General features: G+C 39.1%; 2 protein-coding genes across 6 annotated transcripts in view; one reads left to right on the top strand and one right to left on the bottom strand.

Moving 5' to 3' along the window:
- NEMP2 (nuclear envelope integral membrane protein 2) overlaps positions 1 to 14,978 on the bottom strand; it is a 360,288-nt gene extending 345,310 nt beyond the window's left edge. Inside the window, exons 1-2 of the mRNA XM_081813972.1 lie at positions 14,836 to 14,978; positions 9,867 to 9,976 (exon numbers count right to left, since the gene is read on the bottom strand). Of these exons, the coding sequence (XP_081670098.1) occupies positions 9,867 to 9,888 (22 nt within the window). The 5' untranslated portion in view covers positions 9,889 to 9,976; positions 14,836 to 14,978. The remainder of the gene's footprint in view (positions 1 to 9,866; positions 9,977 to 14,835) is intronic.
- GLS (glutaminase) overlaps positions 13,776 to 20,487 on the top strand; it is a 73,408-nt gene continuing 66,696 nt past the window's right edge. For 2 of the 5 annotated variants that reach the window (XR_014143461.1, XM_081813966.1), the window contains exon 1: positions 13,776 to 14,409. Coding sequence is in view for 4 of the 5 variants with exons in the window: in XM_081813966.1 (XP_081670092.1) it covers positions 14,018 to 14,409 (392 nt within the window). In the remaining variant the exon portion in view is untranslated. The remainder of the gene's footprint in view (positions 14,410 to 20,487) is intronic. The other 3 variants (XM_006726969.3, XM_081813965.1, XM_006726970.3) reach the window with 2 other exon arrangements.

Raw genomic sequence — 20,487 nt, 5'->3', positions numbered from 1 at the left:
CAGGCTCCCCACTGAGCAAGGACTCTGAGTTTCTCTTTCCCTCTCCCTCTGACCCTTCCCTCCCCCATGCTTGCTCTCTATCTCAAATAAATAAGTAAATAAATAAATCTTTAAAAAAGAAAGTTGGAGTGAGAAGAAAATAATGCAAATGAGGTAGATAGCATAAAAATAGTTGGCACCATGACTGTTCTTATTCCGTTTATCTTATTTAATAGGCAAGACATACCATAAAATCCTGGAGAAAAATACCTGACTATGTGGCAACCTCAGCTAATGAAAGAATAGAAATTTTGTGTAAAGTTAAAGCACAGAGGGCCCTGACAAAGCAAATGCCACTGTGTTCTCATACTTTAGAGGGAGGGCCTCGGGTTCTCACTCAGAGGCAGCCTCAGGTCTGGCTATTAAATAGTAAATATACATTTAAACACCAACATGGAAATCTCTCCAAGAACTTCCCTAAGAGCTGCCTTCCACATTGGCGGTTTCCAAACAGGGAGAGTGTGTAGGAGGATGTCAGACCAGGATGGAGAGAGGAATCTTAAAGAAAAATCAAAGCCAGATAGGAAGGAAGACTGAAAGTGGACAAGAAACTTCAGGACAGACTGCCAATATAGACAGGCTACAAAGGTCAGATAATGCAGTAGAGATGGTACCTAGCACAGTGCTTGGCACTTAGGGACGTTTCATAAATTGTCATGGAAGGAAGGGAGAGAAGACACAGTTTCCTAATAAAAGCTTCCTAAGTTAAGGTGGTGGGCTATGAAGTGTGCTTTCATTACTAAAAAGTAATGGTCTAAAAATAGAATCCAAACAGAAAAGGGTATTAGTACTTCCTTTCAGAGACCTATGCAGGAGCACAACTCAGGAAACTAAAGCAGGTGGCTTAGCCCATTGGTAAATGATCCAAAGACAATGTGACACAGGCTAGCTAGAAACAAGGTACAAAGATGTGCCTGGCAGGGACATTTCTGCTGAGAGCTCAGGAGAGGGAGTGCCTTGGGCAGTACTTGTAGTTGATCTGTGCTTTCATAGTGGTGGCCCCTGCACTTCCTCTTTCTCAAATCCCTCTTTCTACATAAAGTTTAATTTTGCTCCAGAACCATTTGTGAATGTTGAAATGCAGTGAACAGGGTGAAAGAGAGGAAGTGAATTAAAGAGGAAGTAGGAAGAGGCCAGGATACAAAGGTCTTTTGATGGAAGCATTTTCTTTCTCTTGGTTCCTGCATGTGGCTCAAGGGGGACACCCAAATTTGACATCAGGTTGGCCGGAGTCATGTTCTCCAATTTTCCATGGGTGGTGGGGAGGGGGTACAGATCTTTCACTATATCTTTGGGTGGACTTTATTGGTTAGTAAATCTTGAACTCCAGCAGCAAGCATTTCCTGCATGCTTTCTCTGTGCCAGACAGTGGCCATTAGAGAAGTACCCATACTGCCTGGCCCTTAGAAACTTACAGTCTGGTAGGGGAGAAATAGTCACACAGGATTACTCATTTGCTTGAAAGAAAAGAACAGGGTGCTATGAGAGTTCTTAACAAGGGAACATATTTGAGGAGGTGACAATTTAAGCTGAGACCCGAAGAGTAAGGTGAGGGTTTCAGGCAGAGGGGGCCGCATGTGCAGAAGCAGTAACAGTTTCCAAATTACAATATAGGAGGGCCTTAGAGGCAGCAATTTGAGTGGTGGGCTAGAAGGTACTTTGACATAGAATTTTGCATAAGATTTATAAAATATCAATTGTGCATCTCAAAGGAAAGATGGGCTCCATGCATACTGTAAGAGATAAAGCACCCCAAATCTCCTTTTGTGCTACTACTATGCAGGAGCCGTGAGATAGGTCAGGCCTATTTAAAGACCCAAAGGAAGGCAGCTGTTGCCCCGGGCATAAACCTCAGTGGGAGACTGACCGAAGACGAAGCTACAATTCAGGTAGAGCCAAGGAGCCTTGTTGGGAAGGTTACAAATTGTTAATTTTATCCTAAATGTAGTGGGAAGCCATTAAGGGTTTTAAGCAGGAGAGTAACATGATCTGATTTTATAGTTTCAGATCATTCTAGCTTGATAGAAATGAATTGGAAGGGACAAGGAGCTAACAACTGTTGAGTTTCTGTATGGACTGACACTGAGCAATACATATGCGTTACTCATTTAATTCTTACAACAGTCCCCCAAAGTGGGGGAACTGAGGCCCTTCAAGGTTATATAAATTGCCCAGATAACAGTAGGAAAAGCAAAAAAAAGTGTACAATTCGTTTTATTATTGTGCAGTTAATGCATGGGGCATACCAATAATATCTCAATGATTGTTTTGTCATAAAATTCTGTAGGTAGGTGATGGTCATATCCAGAAATGCAGTGATCACAAAAGGGTTTATACGTGTTTTTGCAGCAAGGAAGTTCCTGACCCTGGCTGCTCATCCAAGAGATATTGGATACAGCCATGTATGATTAAAGCTACTATAGGATTTTCTCTTAAAACCTTTCTTAACATTGTTAAATGTGCAAAAGGCCTCTTTTCACTGTTTTGATCTCTTTGTCAGGTTGTTTTCCAGGCAGTGGTTGCTAGGAGTGAAAGAGTTTATTATTTAGAGCTAAGTGGAGCCTAGATATCCCATCCCCTTAGAAAGTACAAAAAAAAAAAAAAAGAAAAAAAAAAGAAAGAAAGAAAGAAAGAAAAGAAAAAGAAAGAAAAAAGAAAAAAAAAAGAAAACCCTATGGTAATTGACTTGAAAATTATTTCTGCAACACCATTCGTACCAGTCCACCTGCTTTTTATTTACTTGTGGTTATCTCTTTTTGCTAATGGTTCTCTGAAAGCACACACTAAGGTTTGCTCCAAAACACTGTCCTGGAGACAGTTGGAGTCTGATTGCCAGGGCTCTTCAGAGACAACAGCTGCTTCTAATAACAGTGAGCACGTGCATGCTGAGTGACTACAGAGCCCCCTGCCATGAGCCTGAGTGCCAGCCGGCTGCACAATGCATGAATTACCCTTGAATATAGTTGCCTTTATTGTCTGATAATGCTTACCACTGGGGGAAACCCCACTGAGACTGAAGTTGTACCAACCAGGTTACAGAGACATTGTTCCACATCTGGGACCGGTTCCCACCCAGCCCTGAGGTTCTTGGCTGGGTATTCTTTTGCCCCTTCTCATATCACCCCTTAACGGTATCTTTGATTATTAACCTAAGAGTGTGTGTAGCTTTTTGCTCTTGCAAAACTGCCATGTGCTAGGCTGCTTAGAGCTTTTGTCCAGGCACTGAACTTAAAACATTGTTTAACATTGTTTGATATTTACAATGTGTCACCTGCAATTCCAACAGTATCTGTTGGAAACAAATATACATGAGATCCCATCAGTAAGTGTCTAATAATCTCCAGATAAAAGTTACAACTGCATATAATCAGAATCACATGCTCAGAATCACAGTTCAGATCCACGTGGCACCTTTGAGGTCACTTAGGCCAAGCTTCCATTTAATAGATGTGGGAACTGAGGCACTGACAGGTCAAGGGATTTACCCAGGTCAACCAGCAGGGTAACGGCCAGGTCGAGCTAGAATTCCAGCATCTGCACTCTCACTTCAGAAAGCCTTTAGAGATCTATATCCATTATTAAACTCTTTAATATATAAACATAAATTTAATCCTCAGAATTGGACTTAAAATTTATTTATTGGATCTCTTACTGTACAAGGACTTGATTTTCCTCTCAACATTTGGGCAGATACTAGGGAGTATACACACTTAAGACACTTCCCTTGGCCCATGTCACAAATTATTGAGAACAAACCACAGTTATGAAGGAGAATAAGTTATCTTTAGAATGTCCACCTTTGTTTCCCATCCTCTCTTCTCTCTTCTTTCTTTGGTATTCCTTTCAGTCTTGCTGGTATCTTAAGATCTGTATCCCAACCTATTCATCAGTCTTTGGCCTTCCATGCTTACCATTTAGGATAACCTTTTATGTCTAGGCCTTTTCCTACCTCATTTCCTCATCTGTCTACATAAACTTACTTATACAGTATATACTATCTTCTTAGTTTCTCCTCTCAGGTATGATGTTAGCAAAGCTCATAATCAACATACATGTGCTCCTGTCTTTGCCTATCATGAAATGTCAAGTTATCACTATCTCAGTCACTCTCTTGGATAAGATACTATTTCTAGAAACCTCTATTAAAATGTAAAGAATGTTAGCTGGGAGGTAAAATCCATGAAGGCAGTACTGTGTGAAACCAATACACCCTGCTAGAACTAAAATCTAAGCCTGTCTCTCCCCAAGTCGTAAGCATTTTCATTTGTACTATGCCTCCTGGTACGTAGAAATGAAATAGCAAATGCAGAAATGTAATAGCATCTGGTGCTCAATACAAGTGTAGCTAATAAATACCGAGGCTGTAGGTGACTCTGGATTTTTTTTTTCCCCATCTGGAACACATAGGTCAATGACTATGTAACTATAAGATTAACTTAAGGATGGATTATGAAGACATGTCTTTTATTTTTTTGACTCAGATTACATTTATCAACTTTGGAATTAGTTGTGGAAATAAGAACTGCTGGTCAGAAATGGCATTCAATTGAAAAAGCATAAAATATGCTTATTTGAATTCATGGAGTCAAATATTTTGGACATATACTTTTGGGTAAATGGTCATTTTATAGGCTGACCTTTATATGCACAGCCAATATGATTGGCTTCTCTATGATCCAGTGCTCTTTCTCCCACCTTCCTCTCAGATTAGATGGAATAATTAGGAGAGAATGTTTTGCTGTGGTAAAAATAGCCCACAGATCGGGGCACCTGGGTGGCTCAGTTGATTGAGCATCTGCCTTTAGCTGGGGTCCTGGCTCAGGGTCCTGGGATCGAGCCCCATGTCAGACTCTCTGCTCAGTGGGGAGTCTGTTTCCCTCTCTCTCCCTCTGTGCTCTCCCTTCTCATTCTCTCAAATTAACTAAAAAAAAAAACACCTTAAAAAAATTGCCCACAAATCACAGAAACTTAAAATGACAAAGTTTCTTTCTCTGACCTCAGAGACCAAGCTAGACAGAGCAGACACCAGCTTTAAGTATTAACAGTTATAGGGACATAGGGAAAGAGACGGTAGAAAATTATGCATTGGATTTTTAAGCTTATAACATTTCCCTGGTCAAAGCAAGTTGCATGGATACATTCAACTTTAAGAAAGCAGAGATGTGCAATCCAACACAGGTGGATACTGGAAATATTTAGCAGAGAGTGCTAATACCACTTCAGATTACTTATAATTCCCTGAACCTACCATTTAACTTATTTCTTTTTTGTTCTTGAAAGAATACCCTTGTCAATCCTTATGTATATGGATTTCTACCAGTAAATGCTACCACCTTTCTAGAATATTTCATAACCTATGTTATGTAACTCTAGATTTGCTTGATCTAGATTCATTTCTAGATCATCTTTATCCATTGAATATACACATATATGTAATGTTTATAGCATCCAGACTAATATATTTTAATTAAGAGTTTACATTTATCTGACTTTCATCTACCTCTTCAAACCAAAAGATGATGTCTTCCTTACTCATCTAAATAATCTTAGCTCCAGGGGCACCTGGGTGGCTCAGTCATTAAGCGTCTGCCTTCGGCTCAGGTCATGATCCCAGGGTCCTGGGATCGAGCCCCGCATCGGGCTCCCTGCTCCGCGGGAAGCCTGCTTCTCCCTCTCCCATTCCCCCTGCTTGTATTCCCTCTCTCACTGTGTCTCTCTCTGTCAAATAAATAAATAAAATCTTAAAAAATAAATAAATAAATAAATAATCTTAGCTCCCACCATGGTGGTTGGTGCCAGTAGTCACTAAAAACAAGGTGTCCATAAAGTTCCTTTTGCAATTTGAATTTTTAATAAATTTCTTCTTCTTTGTGAAATATGATAGAGGAGGAATTTACTCAAGATTCAAATAAAATTGTGAAAGGTTCATTTTTTAAATATATTTCCTTTATTTTCTAGTTAATAAACTCCTATGTTATGTTAATTAAGCTTCAATTCAGTTATTGAAAATGATGTTATTTAAAATGATGGTGGAGGGATGCCTGGGTGGCTCAGCTGGTTAAGTGTTCACCTTCGGCTCAGGTCATGATCCCAGGGTCCTGGGATGGAGCCCCACATCGGGCTTCCTGCTCAGTGGGGAACCTGCTTCTCCCTCTCTCTCTGCCTCTACCCCTGCTTGTGCTCTCTCACTGTCACTCTCACTCTTTCTCAAATAAATAAATAAAATCTTTTAAAAAATAAAAATAAAAAAATAAAATGATGGTGGATATGTTGAAAGCAAAAAGATCTACATCCTCCTGTCTAGCTGGAAGAGAGATGCACACAAATAGAGTAATGCAATAAATGAAGATATTACCAAGTAAGCCCTGATATGGAGAGGAAGAACCCTTTAACTCTGCCTAGAGAGGTCAGGGAAAGCTTCCCAGAGGAGATGCCATTTGAGCTGAGTTCTTAGAAAAGATAAGGGATATCCAGATGAGATTAGTAAGGGGCAATGGTAGGGGTAAAAGCCACAGCATCAAGAAATATGTGCTACTTTTAAGGCAAGTCACTGAAATACTGAACAGATTATTTAACATTTCTGTGTCAATTTTCTCATTTGCAAAATAAGATTGTACCTATCTGCCAAACTCAAATGGCTGTTATAAGGGTAACAACTGTTATGAGGGTAAATGTGAGGTTATATAAGAAATTGGAGAGCATCATGAAGATGTAAGATGGAGACCTTGAAGGGTCAGTGGAATTGGGATGGGTAGAGGGAAAGGGGCTTAGGACATACAAGATGATAAGAATGGTGTAAGCAGACTCCAAGGAGAAAAGTCAGTTAGGTGAAGGAAAACTGATAATTTTGGCAAGAGTGGAGGATAGCAAGTTAAAGTTCAAACACTAACCGATAAGGTGCAAGTATAGAAGTCTAGTTTAGCAGAAAAACAAAGCTGGTTGACTTAATATGGCTCAATATTTTTTTGTTGGGAGAGAAGGGAAGCAAATCTAGAGTTACAGAAATGATTCAGAGTCCAAACTGGGGCAAGCTTCTTAATGCTCATTGTACTCCAACTCTACCCTTTAAATCGTGCAAGGCTATCACATGTGGCCCTCAAACAATATGCATATAAGGTTAAACGTAGATATATAATTTAGCGGTGTTAAAAAATGAGAGAGAAAGGGGATGTGATAAATTGTAACTCAAGGCAAAGAGAGAGACACAGAAAGAATTTTCTACAGTGTGATTTTGAATCAATCAGGATGTCTTAATGGAAACCCAGATTCAAAATGATTTAAGTAATAAGGAAATATATCACATATAACAAAGGAGGGCAGGCATCAGAACTGGTTGCTCATGAATGTCAGTAGCTCATGAATGTTATGGAGATTCTAGACTCTCTCTCCACTCTGTTGGCCTTGGTGTGTTGGGTTTGTCTTATGTTAGTTCCTCTCTTTGGTAGCAATATAGCTGCAGCAGTTTCATGGGGAATGGAATTTCCATGGATGGCTAGGACTAATCATCTGGAGTAGAATATGTGCTGGGGAACAAAGCTTAAAGAAAGTTACATTGCTATCATCATCTGATTGCTCAGGACAGGGTTGGAAACGTGGTGGACCATGGCCCAAGTTATTCTCGCAGATGTTTTGTTTGACTAGTATGGTGTTAAAAAAATTGAATGAGTTGTTTACTTTTATAAATCAGAAGACTTTATTTTTAAAAATCATATATCTGCATTATCTTAAAGAATCCAAAGGTCTAGCTAACTGTGCCTGCATTCCACTTAGCTAATGCTGGGTAGAGTACATTAGTTACTTCCCCTTTAGAAGAGCATTCCAATTCTAATTTACTAGAGCCTCATCATTCCCTAATGCATTATAACCTAGTCTGCTTTACTCAAGTTACCTACTGAGGCTTTCACTGGGGAAATTATTCCCAAAGATTTTTAAGAGCTCTGTGCTCTTTTGTATCTATAAACGTGTCTCTTGTAGGCATTTGTCCAAAGGCTCAAAAGAATAGAAGGCAAGGACCAAATCTAGCTGGAGAGTGAGTCTTTGCCAACTCCACTGTATTAGTTGAGTGACTTTATTAACTTATAATTTTCATAACATATAATTTAGCAATTGACACCTGTCCCCAGTAGGAACATTACAAAGATAAATAGCTTAGCTTCAAAGGAAGGAAGGATATATTTTATTCATATTTTATTAATGAAAGCATTCCTTCCATATTTATGTTTGAGAGAGCCAAGAACCAAATAATTTTTTCTATAAGGTTTTCAGTTAAATATTAGTCACTCTTACCTTTTGTAAAGCCTAATTTAGTTCAAGGATATTGTTGTTGGTTGTACTCTTGAAGTATGTTTACAGAGTAGCTATATTACTTACTAGTTGTATCAGCCATCATTGATTAGGCAAAATTAGATAAAGTTTAAAAGGAATCATTAAAAAGTGAAAATTGGATTTGTAATATTTTCTACAGTTATAATTGTTAGAGAAAAGAAACAGCTTTCAACATTATAATAAACCTTCTTTAATCATAAAATATTTCAAATATAGAAAAAGAGAAAGACTATAACAAACATGTATGTATCAACTCCCCAGGCACCATATTTGCTTCAAATTTTAAAAATTATTTTTTTAAAAAATCAATCATTATAGATACAGTTGAAGTTCTCTGTGTACATCTTTTCAATCCCATTTCTCATTATAAATACCCAGAAATAATAGCCACTACAATGAATTTGATGTTTATCATTCCTTTGCACATTTGAAACTTTTAAACCACACATATAAATCTATAAATAATATATTGTTTTGCATGTTATACAATTTTATAACCATGGCATCATAATATACATATTCAGCTGAAACTTGCTTTTTCTCAACATTGTTTTTGAGACTTACCTACTTTAATACATGACACTGTATTAATCTTAAATAATGTATGTTAAGGTTATATGCAAATATCACATTATTTTAATTCATTCCCCTACTGATAAAGAGAGTTTTTTTATATATCAGTTTGTTGTACTATTGGGGATGCATATGAATAAAGCTCTGCCTCAGAACATACCACATGGTATTGTTACTGTGAGAAGCAGCTCAATCACAAATCAAACTTTCTTTTGTTGAGTTAGCTTCTTGTGACTTATAATTGGACAGAGGGAATCACAGTAACTATAAATGTCAGATGCTTAAAAAGTATAGAGGTATTTGAAGGAACCCATACTCTATTAAGGATAAATACTGATTTCTTTTTACCCCAGAATGTCAAAATACATTACTGTGGACTCGGATAGTTTTTCAAAAATGTCTGAATTTTGGATTTAGCTCCATAATTTCAGTGGAGTTCAGTAATTGGTTTCTGGATTGGTAATATGATTTTACCATTGGATGAGCATAAATATACAAAAAACCAGGCTCATTTTTCCTTTTCAGAACTTAGAAAATGTGACAAATTTCAGATGCTGAGCCAACATTAGATTTCATAGCATAAAACTAACATAGCATAATGGATATAAAGTTCATACTTCAAACCACTAATTTTCCCTAATTAAATCTAAATATATATGATATATTGAAATACCACTCAAACACCTCCTACCTGAACTTTGGTTTTAATCATCCCTGAAAGAGAATGCCTATTCTGACTGTCCCTTCAGTGATACTCAGTTTCAATTGCTCTGGAGGTTGACTGCCTATCTTTTAGAGTCCTCAAAAACTCTTTGTAATCCATATTAGTCTCATGGTGGCCAAGTTGTCTTCATTTAAGTTGGCTGATACATCAGTTAACCTAAGTTAAGTTATTCAATGGTAATAATCCCTAAATCAAAATTACTTACAGGAAGGTTTCTTTCTCTTCATGTTATTTGTCAATTGCAGTCATCTTCAACTTTGTTCCATCATACTGGGACCTAGGTGAAGGGGCATCGCCTCTTTGGGCCATGCCATTCTTGTCATACAAGGAAGAGAGAGATGTTAGAACTAAGTAATGACTATTAAAGTTCCTGCTCAATGTGGCACTCATCACTTCCTTTCATATTTCATTGAACAAATTAAGGCAAAAGGCCAAGGCTGCCATTCAACAAGGTGAGAGGTAAAGTCCTCCCACTGGAAGGGACATAAATATTTGGGAACGGTAATTTGATTTACCACAGAGGTTATTTTTATTCTCAAGAAGGTATCCTTTTGATTGACTTTTGGAATATTTATAAAATCATTTTTTTAGGTTTTTACTAATCATACAAGCAAGATTTTCTTATCTTTGAGATGGGGTTTAGTCCAATTTAATATTTTCTATTACACTACCAAAAATAAGAATTAAAATTACTTTGAAAAATCAATAAATATCTAGAGAACTCACGCATATAATTGTGATCTAAGTATAACCAACATTAACTTTATACACTGAACTAATTGAAATCTTTACCATACCACTCCAAATGAAGGAAAATAACTGATTACCACCCCACTCCTGTTCCAGCCATCAGGAGACCCACAAAAATAATTTCATGTAGTTAATATTTTGGATGAGACCATTCAAGTAGTCTCTTCAAATCTGATGAAAATCTCTCTATTTTTGTGTGATGTTACAAGGAAGAGAGGTTTAATTTACAAAGGTGGCAAATAATAGATTTTTAGATTTAATTATATATGACATGTACATTTTCTTTTTAATCTAGCAATTCTTCTTTCTGTAGTAATTTTTAACAGTTATTTGTAAATAGTTGGTATCTTGGGCACTGAGCCCCGCTTTGCTTAATCTTACTGTCTTTGCAGCAGTCTATTTCTATTTTAAGATACTTTGGTAATTATTGGTTTGTTTTCTAAAACTGGAGTAAATGATCTCATTTTGGGGAGCTAACTTCTTCTTAAATGATGTTTTATGATTAGATGGTTTAAAACAACTCTGGCTTTTCGATAACAGATGTGACAACAAAATCACACTGCACAACCAATTTTATTCACTCATGGAATAATAATAATATTATTTATAGCTAGCACTTATAAAACGCTACTGGTATTGTTCTAAGTGGTTTACATATATTGATTCATATAGTCCTCACAACCCTGTGAGATAAGATATTAATATTATCCCCATTGCATAGATGAAGGATCTATAATACCTACTTTAATACAGATCTAAATTCAGCTTTGGAATAATAAGTCATGGTTGACAGGATTTATCAGCAAGACTAGGAAGTTGGCTAGTTAAAGCAGGAAACCAACAGAAGAAAGGGAAGTAGTAGCAGAAGCTGTTTAGAGGTTTCCTGAATCTTACTCTATTCTCTTAATAGAAGAATTTCAAACAAACAACTTAGTCAGTTCTTTTAAGCTGTTAAGCAAATCATTTTCTACTAGCTTTAGGCCAACAAATAATAACCTTTTAGTTCTTGTGAAAGGCAAAATCTGGAATTTATACATAGGTTACATTATGATCTTGAAACATTAGCTTTTTTTAATCTTCAAAGGAACTCAGGAACTCAGGAATTGTTTTTCTAGTTAGAACAGAAACAAAGTGCATAAATTCCAATTTTCCTTTGGATGGTTCATTACCTTCTCAATGGCTATGGGACCACAACCTATTGTGGGATGACTGCACTTAATATAGTAGCAAAGAGGAAGTCTATGAGTAACTCTGACAATCTAGCCATCTGTTAATCTGGAGACCCATTTTCTACTTGTAGATATGTTGGTGGACTATTGTACGTGTATAAAATGTTTTTATAGGGATAGTTTGTTTTATATGATGATATAACAGGTAAATGATTAATGGAAATAGTAATTAACTCCAATTCATGGTTACCCAGTTGTCTTTGATTTAAAAACAACTGAAGATTAAAAATATTATATAACATAAAGGAATCAAATGAGAATATGAATTTTATTTATAGTAGTTTTAATTTGCTGTCTATAACTTTTTTGTGGTTTTCACAAAGGGATTAAATTTCATCAGACTCTAAGTTCTTCTAAATGTTAGGAGTAACATGTGTCCATTTTTATAAGCTCATCCCTGAAAGTAGAAACTCTAGAAAACAATCCATTACTAGGTTTGCTTTCCATATTTGTTAAGTATACTATAAAGTATTTAAACCTTTAAACATTAGAAAGAATTTTCACTTGAAAATTAGAGAAACTAAGATAAAAACCAGGAGGAAAATAATAACTGGATTTGTCAATAGCTTGGATGTGGTTGAGAGAAAGGAGACAGTCAAAACTGATAACCAGTTATACCTAAGAGGTCATACAGCATTCAGGTTTATGCGTTTGGTAAGTCAGACTGGAAAGGTTAGGCAGGGCTAGTATTTGTTACCTTTCCTCCAAAAGTTGATATTCCTTTTCCTGAATATATTATTATTTTGACTCTTTGAATTTTAGTGACAGGTAACATTAAGTAGTAATAAAAGATCTATAAATAATTTGCAATTGTCTTAACTTTTTTTTAAGGCAATTAAGTGATTTACACATGATAGCTTTTTCCAGGTTCTTCCGGTTAAATAGCAGACAGAAAAAATTTAAACATGGCAAGACTCTGACATGTCAAAGGTCACATAACCTTTAGGTACAGCCAGATTTCCTATTAACCTAGTACTATATTTTAAGACCCATTAGATTACTAAATCTGGTGATCAGTTAATGATGTACCTGACATACATACTGTTTCTTAAAAATTATCCCATTAACTTTTGTGGATCTATGCATTTAAACGTAATTGTTTCGAGAAATCTTCTAAAACCCTTTTGTCATGTTGTGCAGTGCATAGGTAGTCTCAGAGAAAAACTCAAGAATTTATCAGAATCTTGGCTCTTTTTCCACAGGTCCAAAAGGATAAATGGATAGAGTGATACTAAGCTGAAACCATTTAAAGAACCAGTATTCGGATGCACCTATTTTAAAATGATGAAGCAGCTTTTAAAATAGAAAAGTATCCAAAATTTTGCTTTCCAGCAAACTAGTGTTAAGGGAATCACTGCTGTCCAAAAATATTTTTGAGATATCAGTGTACATTAAAAAAATAATTTTTTAAAAGGAAAGCAGTCGTATTCTGGAATTTCTCCCTCTCTTCACCCGAGCCAGATCTCCAACCCTCCAAATGGCTAAGTCGCATAGCTGAAAGGATTTTGCTCATTTTTTCCAAAACACTTCACATCTGGGTAGTGGCCAACCATGGAAAGTTTCAAGTAAATGTAACATTTGGGAGGGAGATGAGGCTCATCTGGGGCTGCCTTCTCTGGACCGCGGCTACCAGAGGTGTCGCCTCACGCCCTTACCGGATAGCCGGGGCCAACTGCAAGCTTGGACCAGCCGACCTCCGACGGCCCAGGCAGACGCCAGCTCCGGCCAACCCGGCCGACTGCTGGCCACTCGGCTGCAGGGGCTCTTGCCCGTCAGTCTCCCCAACGGGTTCGAAGCCCCAGAGTCCAGGAGCCAATCCGTTTCGTAAATGTCGAGACCCCTGAGTCCCCAGTTCCCAACTAGCGCAGCCTCGCGGTTGGCAAAGCGAGAGGGAAGGGACTAAGCTAGAGCCCGGCCTGGCTCCCACGCCTCACACGTCAGTTTGGTTCCCCTCCCCACCCGCCTGCCCGCCACTCCCCCGCCCGACTCTTCGCGCACCCGGCGCGGAGAGAAATTTGACTGCTCCAGTCACCAATCAGGAGAGAGGTCGAGGATATGAGCCAATCGGAGTGGGGAAAAGGGGTAGGACGCGAGCGTCCTCCCGCCCCCGAGAGGGTGAGCGCGGAATGTCTCCGGCCCTCCCCTGCGCCTCAGCCTCAGTGCGGCGTCCTCCGCGGCGTGAGGAGAAGCGGTAGCGGGTAACCTCGGTGGCGCAGCAGAAGCTGCGGGAGCCGGAACCGAAACCACACCCACGTCGCTGCTCCTGTCCTCTTTTGCCCTCTCGGCGTCCCACCGGAGACCGCGTTACCGGAGGAGAGCGGCAGCCCACTCCCCGAGCATCCTCCCCTGTCGAGCGGGTGCTGACAGACCCAGCGGCATGATGCGACTGCTAGGCTCGGCGATGCTGCGGGACCTGCTCCTGCGGCCTCCCGCCGCCACCTGCGCGGCTCTGAGGCGGGCACAGCCCCTCGCCACACAGTGCCGGCGTCCCCAAGGCGGGGGACAGGGGGCCGCGGGCCCAGCGGCCGCCGCGCGACTCTACCCGTGGTGGGGCGGGGGCGGCCGGCCGGCGGGGCCCCTCGCGCGGGGACTGTCTAGCTCCCCTTCGGAGATTCTGCAGGAGCTGGGCAAGGGGGGCCCGCAGCAGCAGCAGCAACCCGGGGCGTCGCCGCCCGCGGCCCCGTCGGCTCCCGGCCCCAAGGACGGCTCCGGGGAGACTGACGCGTTCGGCAACAGTGAGGGCAAGGAACTGGTGGCCTCAGGCGAAAAGTGAGTGTCTCCGCTAGGCGGAGGAGCCCTTCCCCTGCGTGGGGCCCGAGCGCGGGCCCGGGAGGGGCCTGCGGTGGGGCGGGATGGGAGCGGAGGTTCGAGAAAGAGAAAGAAAGAGATGCCGGGCGGCCTGCGCAGTCTGCGCCATGTGATTAGGTCCCGCCCCGCCCGCGCCTTTTCCCTGCCGGCGCCCCTCCGCTAGGCCCCCACTTCCCTTCCCCGCCCCCGGCGCGGGCCGCCCGGGAGGAGCCGCGGAGGGGCCGGAGGGGCCGGCCTGGTCCCCCGCCCGGGAACTGCGGCTGCCTGGCCCGCGCCGTGTGCTCCGCTCCCCGGCTGCAGCACCTGGCCGCCTGCCCAGCTCTCCGTGGGTGATGCCACATGAACATCTCCACCGAGTGACATTTAGGAGTCGGGCGTTGAGCATACCCTGTGCCTTCCCGACTCCTGACTCGTCGCTTTTCAGGCTCGGTTTCCTCTCTAAGCCAGCCCTCCTTCGATCTCTGCCACCATCTCTTTAGAAACCTAGCGTGGCGGAATATTCTTAGTATTTCTGGAGTGGCTCTTTCAGGCGTGGTGTGAAGCCATCTGGGGCACCGGAAATAATGTTTTCGAAACGAGATTAGGAGGAAAAGAGTCATGTGGCCGAGATGGGGCACGCAGTACAAGACTACCTGTTTGCAGTGGGGACCAGCTTTGGTCTGTCTGATGTCTTTCATGAGATGGGCGAATTTTTAAAAATAAAAATCAAAATAGCCAAGATGAAATGTGACTGGTAAAACACTATGAAAAATCCGAGTTATGTAGCTTTTGTGACTTAAATAGTGATAGAATATTAAGTCATCTATGCCACACAGTTTTGACTTAAAACGAAATCGTTTTTTCTTACACAATATGTGAAGCAGTTTCTTAGATATTTTGTGTAATATAAATGGACCCAAACTTGGTTTTCCCAGTGTGGGTAAAAATATTTCTGTATGCTTTCTTTATACTTTACTACTTTGCTGACATTTTACTGACATTATGCGACCTCTTTTGCCTCCCCGTGGCTTATGTTACTGTCTCCAGCCTCAGATCACCTTAAGTCAAACTGAAAGTGTCGTTTGATTTTTATATTTTCAATCTCAGGCCTGCTTAACGTTTCCTGTAATTGAAGTTGGCACCTTCCTAAAACATTCCAAGCTGAAGTTTTCCCAGACTGAAAAATGTTACTTAAAAAAAAAACACTTGGTGATGGGCAAAATTTGTGGTATTCTGTGATAATGGTTTTGTGCCACAAAGTAGAGTTAGGACCATAGGCAGGTCATTTAACATATTTAGTTAGATGATTTAAATCCCTTCAGGGTCTAAAAAGCTAGACTTCTGTTAAATTTCTACCTCTCTCATGTTTTTTAGGGACTAGCATGTGTGTGCTTAATCTCATCTGGTACTCTCTTGTACCTTATCATCTGGTTTACCAGACCTGGAACTAATTTAAATACCTGAGCCCAGAGTTACAGAATTGCAAAATGCAATTGCTAGCATTTAAAAGTTGTCCTTAAAGGCTATAGGATGGGAGCAGCTTTCTATTGAAAATGTCTTCCAGTCTGTGTCTCTTCAGTGGCTTTAGTGTCCCTCTTTTTTTCCTTTTTGTCAGATAGGAAATTGAGCTCAGACCTTTCTAGCTTCTTTGTCTTCAGAATAAGAAATTATCTCTTAGCCTTAACTTTAAAACACTTTGGCTAATACTTACTGACAACGATACATAAAAATTGTCCTGTACTATATCCTAACCACCAAAGAAAACCGGTCTAGGGAGGGAATCCTTCAAGAATATTTGCTCAGATGCCCCGGGAGTTTGAATGACCAATAAGATAATCTTGTTTACCTTAGTTCAAAGGAGTTTATTTTTCTGCCACCGAAGTTTGGAGTAATAGCTAGACTGGCTCAGGAGCAATCCAAGTATATGATCATCCTGAGAGCTTTCAATCAAGGATTTAAAGAGTGAACCTCAGCTGCCTCCAATCCAAATATAAAGTTGAAGAGCACTGGCCTCAAGATTGCCAAAAAATTTTTAAATCATACTAAAGATTTGATTTCCTGAATGATCTGGTTTCCAAATGTAGCTTTCCTCCTTTGACTCCTTCCATTTTGCCTTTATGTGATAAACATTTCTCTCATTCTGGGAGGTAAGCTTCCAGTTGATCCTGTTACCCCTTCCTAATGCTCAGCTTCCAAAGCATAGTTCATCCCTCAGTCAGTAAGCCATCTGGATGCCAACACTCAGGACTCTGCCAGGTTTTATGGGGGATTATTAAAAGAAATAACCATGTGAAAATTAAATGAGTTGACATTTTGTAAAAGGCTTAGGACAATATTTGATATGTGTTAAATACTACATAACTTTATTAAATAAGGAAATTGCTTCATTTATTGTAAAACATGACAAGGACATTGGCCTTTGAATTTTAGGCTCGCACATGAGAATTTTCTTTTGGTTTCTTAGTTTCCAGAAAAAATTTCTCTTGAGAAATTATTGTACTTTTTATATGAAACTATTTAATTTGCACTGTTTATCTTTTTGGCCTGTTTACCAGTAAGCTCAGAGTGAATTTAATAACCATAGCAATTTTATTAATTAACAAGGCTGAGATATTTCTTTTTCCTACTTTACTTGGTCTGACTATATTTTATTAACCTTACCGTATTATTTTCTGGAAAGAGGTGGGATATAAGCAAGTTAACCTACTCATCTTATTTCCGTAGTCAAATTCTTTGAACTAGTGTCATCCTAGGCTATGCCATCTCCTTCAACCAACTACAGTCTGGTCTAGATTCCTGATTTAGCTTAAGATTTTATTACTATCTTAAATATCTTATAGAAAATGTAATGATCTTTGCCCAGTTTTGACTGTAGTGTACTTAATTTTTGTTGCTATCATTTCATCATTTTGAAAACCACTTGGCTTGGCTCTCTTAGTTTTTTAAATTGTTCTCTTTGCTTTCCTGGCTCCTTTTTGGATTTGCTCATTGAGTAAACCCTGAGGCTAAAGCCTTTGCTTCTTTCCCACTTGTCTACCTTCTCAACAGCATATGTCTTTTCTCAGCTTTGACTCTCATGGTAATATTTCATCTCTCATCCACACTCTTTTCTCACATTTATCTCTACATATTTGATGACCCAAATTTAAAATCTGTGCCCCCATATTCATTCTTCTGTCCCATTTCAATCTATTTTGCATACTGTTCTGAGATTAATTATAGAGTTTTAATTTCAAACTACCACTCTCCTTCCAGAATACCAGTACAGGCTGGGAGTGAGCATTATATCAAAATCACAGACCATGCTGCAGCATTCAGTATTCTTGATCAACCTTAATGCCAAATGCTTGCCCAGCATGGCCATTTTATCACACTGTTCTCCATCAAGCATGCCATGCTTCATTTCTGTAAAGCTCAGAAGTGGGTATCCTGTCTTAATGAAGAGTCCCTGAAAAAGGCTAGCAGGTGGGGATGAGGCACATTTTTGTTAACCTTTTGTTTGGACATTTTATTGTTTAATTAGGAAGGAAAAAGGTATAACAGAGAAGGACTAGGCTGGGAAAATATCAGCACATGTATGTTCTTTAATAAGCAGGTAATTCATACAGGGTACAATATTGACAATACAGGAAACAGTATTCCGTTAAAACAAGGAGATCATTTTTCCCCTATCAGATCGGCAGATGTTAAGTTAAATCAAGTGATGTAGAGGGTTAGGGGAATAGGAACTCTTACACTGCTAGTGGAAGTATAAATTAGTTCAGCTATTTTGGAGGGTGGTTTGGTAGTATCTGTCAAAAACTGCATACTCGTGATGCACTTAGTAATTGAATGTTTGCTCATCTGCATGAAGTCATGGCATTTAAAAATATATTTTAAATTAAATGTGCATATAGTTAAAAATATATTGGGGTGCCTGGGTGGCTCAGTCGGTTAAGCGGCTGCCTTGGGCTCAGGTCATGATCCCAGGGTCCTGGGATCGAGCCCGGCATCGGGCTCCCTGCTCGGCAGGAAGCCTGCTTCTCCCTCTCCCACTCCCCCTGCTTGTATTCCCTCTCTCGCTGTCTCTCTCTCTCTGTCAAATAAATCAATAAAAAATCTTAAAAAAAAAAAAAAAATATATATATATATATATATATATATATACACACACACATATATATATAAAGTGAAAGAGCAAACAAATATTTTTAGCTAGCTTCAGATTGTGTAACTTATTTTGGTAGTTAATATTTATTAAATGGAAAGTGAGGGGCAAAGAATCATTGAATCATAATGCTGTAAGAATTAAATCTCAAAGTAAGATTAAATGCCTATGCATTTCAGCAAATGCTGAATTGGGCCTATACAACAGTATTGATAATGAAGTTGAGACAGTATTTGGCAGATATAGATCATTTTAAAGTGAAAGAACCTCTCTGAAATAGGTGACAAATTCTGTCATCCTTTAATAATGCATTTGCTTTTAATTTGTAAAATGAACATGTTTACAATTCACTTAAAATCAAGATTGAAAGTATATTTAATTGGGGGATTTCGGTGAACCCCTCTGATTTTATTTGTGATTTTCTCTATTAAAAATGTTTTTCTAGATTACAGTTAATCCATGAGTTCTGGTTATTCTTTTAATGACCAGTCATAACATACACCATAACATTATTTGCTGTCTGATACTTATATTAAACCACATGCATCTGTTTAGTCATGGATATAACTATGGTAATTTGTAATTAACAAACTACATACTGCTTATTAATTTTTAGATGAAGTTCACTGAAAGAGCATGAATTAGATCTCGAACTTTAGTTTCTTTGAGTTTTAGCTTCTTATCAGGCTTTACTGTTTACAAAGAAGTCTGCCTACTCGAAATCAACTAACTCAGGAAATGACTACCAAATTGAATTCAATTTTTTTTATGAGGCAGTAGGTAGGGAAAAGTAATGGGTAAGAGGGACACTATTTTAGTCTGAAAAAGCTAAGTGTAATCTTGAAGAGAACTTTGTTGAAAACATTTGTGAGTTTGAGTTTTAAAAGATTATTTGAAATAAGTAAAAAAGATATACTACTTCCTTGTGATTATGAAGTGAAGTAAAATTATGGCTGTAGAAACTAAAAGTCTGATTGTAGGTTTTGCATTCTTTGAGGAGCTCAGTCTTTAAATCCTGTATAAATCAAGCAGTTGTCTGTCTGCCTTTTCACCTTTTAAGTCATTTGCTAGTAAGAGGAATGCTTAAGAAAGTTGAGTGAACAGATATATTTGTAAAAATAGTTACTAATTGTTGATATCTCTAAGTGAGAGCTTTTAGGTAGACACTATGATTTTATCTGGGGATCTACTCAGGTATAAAATTTGGGGGGGAGTGCCTGGGTGGCTCAGTCGGTTGAGCGTCTGCCTTTGGCTCGGGTCGTGATCCCAGAGTCCAGGGATCAAGCCCTGCCTCGGGCTCCCTGCTCAGTGGGGAGTCTGCTTCTCCCTCTACCTCTCCCCCTGCTTGTGCTCTCTCTCTCTCTGTCAAATAAATAAATAAAATCTTAAAAAAAAAAATAAAAATTTTTTGGTTATGAGACATGGTACATATGACTAATTATTGTACTTGGTGATTTTTCTGGCCATGTACAATGTAGTACGAGCGTGTTAATGTGTCATTTTGGCTTCCTTTGGGAAGTATTCTCTGGTTGGTATGTAACATTGCTTACTGATTTCTAAAGAAACATTTATAGTGAAAGTACTAATTTTAAAACATGGAGCTATTGATATTGCATAATGCACAATAAGTTGATAACTTTCAGGATTTGCATATATAGTTTTGCCTTCTAATTTCCATTACAGACCTCTAAAGTTTTTTTTTGTTTTTTTTTTAGATTTATTTATTATAGAGGGGGAAGGGGAAGAGAGAATCTCAAGCAGATTCTGCACTGAGTGTGGATCCCCGTGAGGGCTCCACACGGGGCTTGATCTAATGACCCTGACATCACGACCTGAGTGAAAACCAAGAGCCGAAATACTTAACCAAGTGTGCGCCATGGTGCTCCTAAAAAAGATTTTATTTATTCCTTTGA

The sequence above is a fragment of the Leptonychotes weddellii genome, chromosome 3 (assembly GCF_054177405.1).
Source record: "Leptonychotes weddellii isolate Sample4059 chromosome 3, ASM5417740v2, whole genome shotgun sequence".
Classification (NCBI taxonomy): domain Eukaryota; kingdom Metazoa; phylum Chordata; class Mammalia; order Carnivora; family Phocidae; genus Leptonychotes; species Leptonychotes weddellii.
Note: the sequence above shows the minus strand (reverse complement) of the source record. Positions and strands in the feature narration are given on the sequence as shown.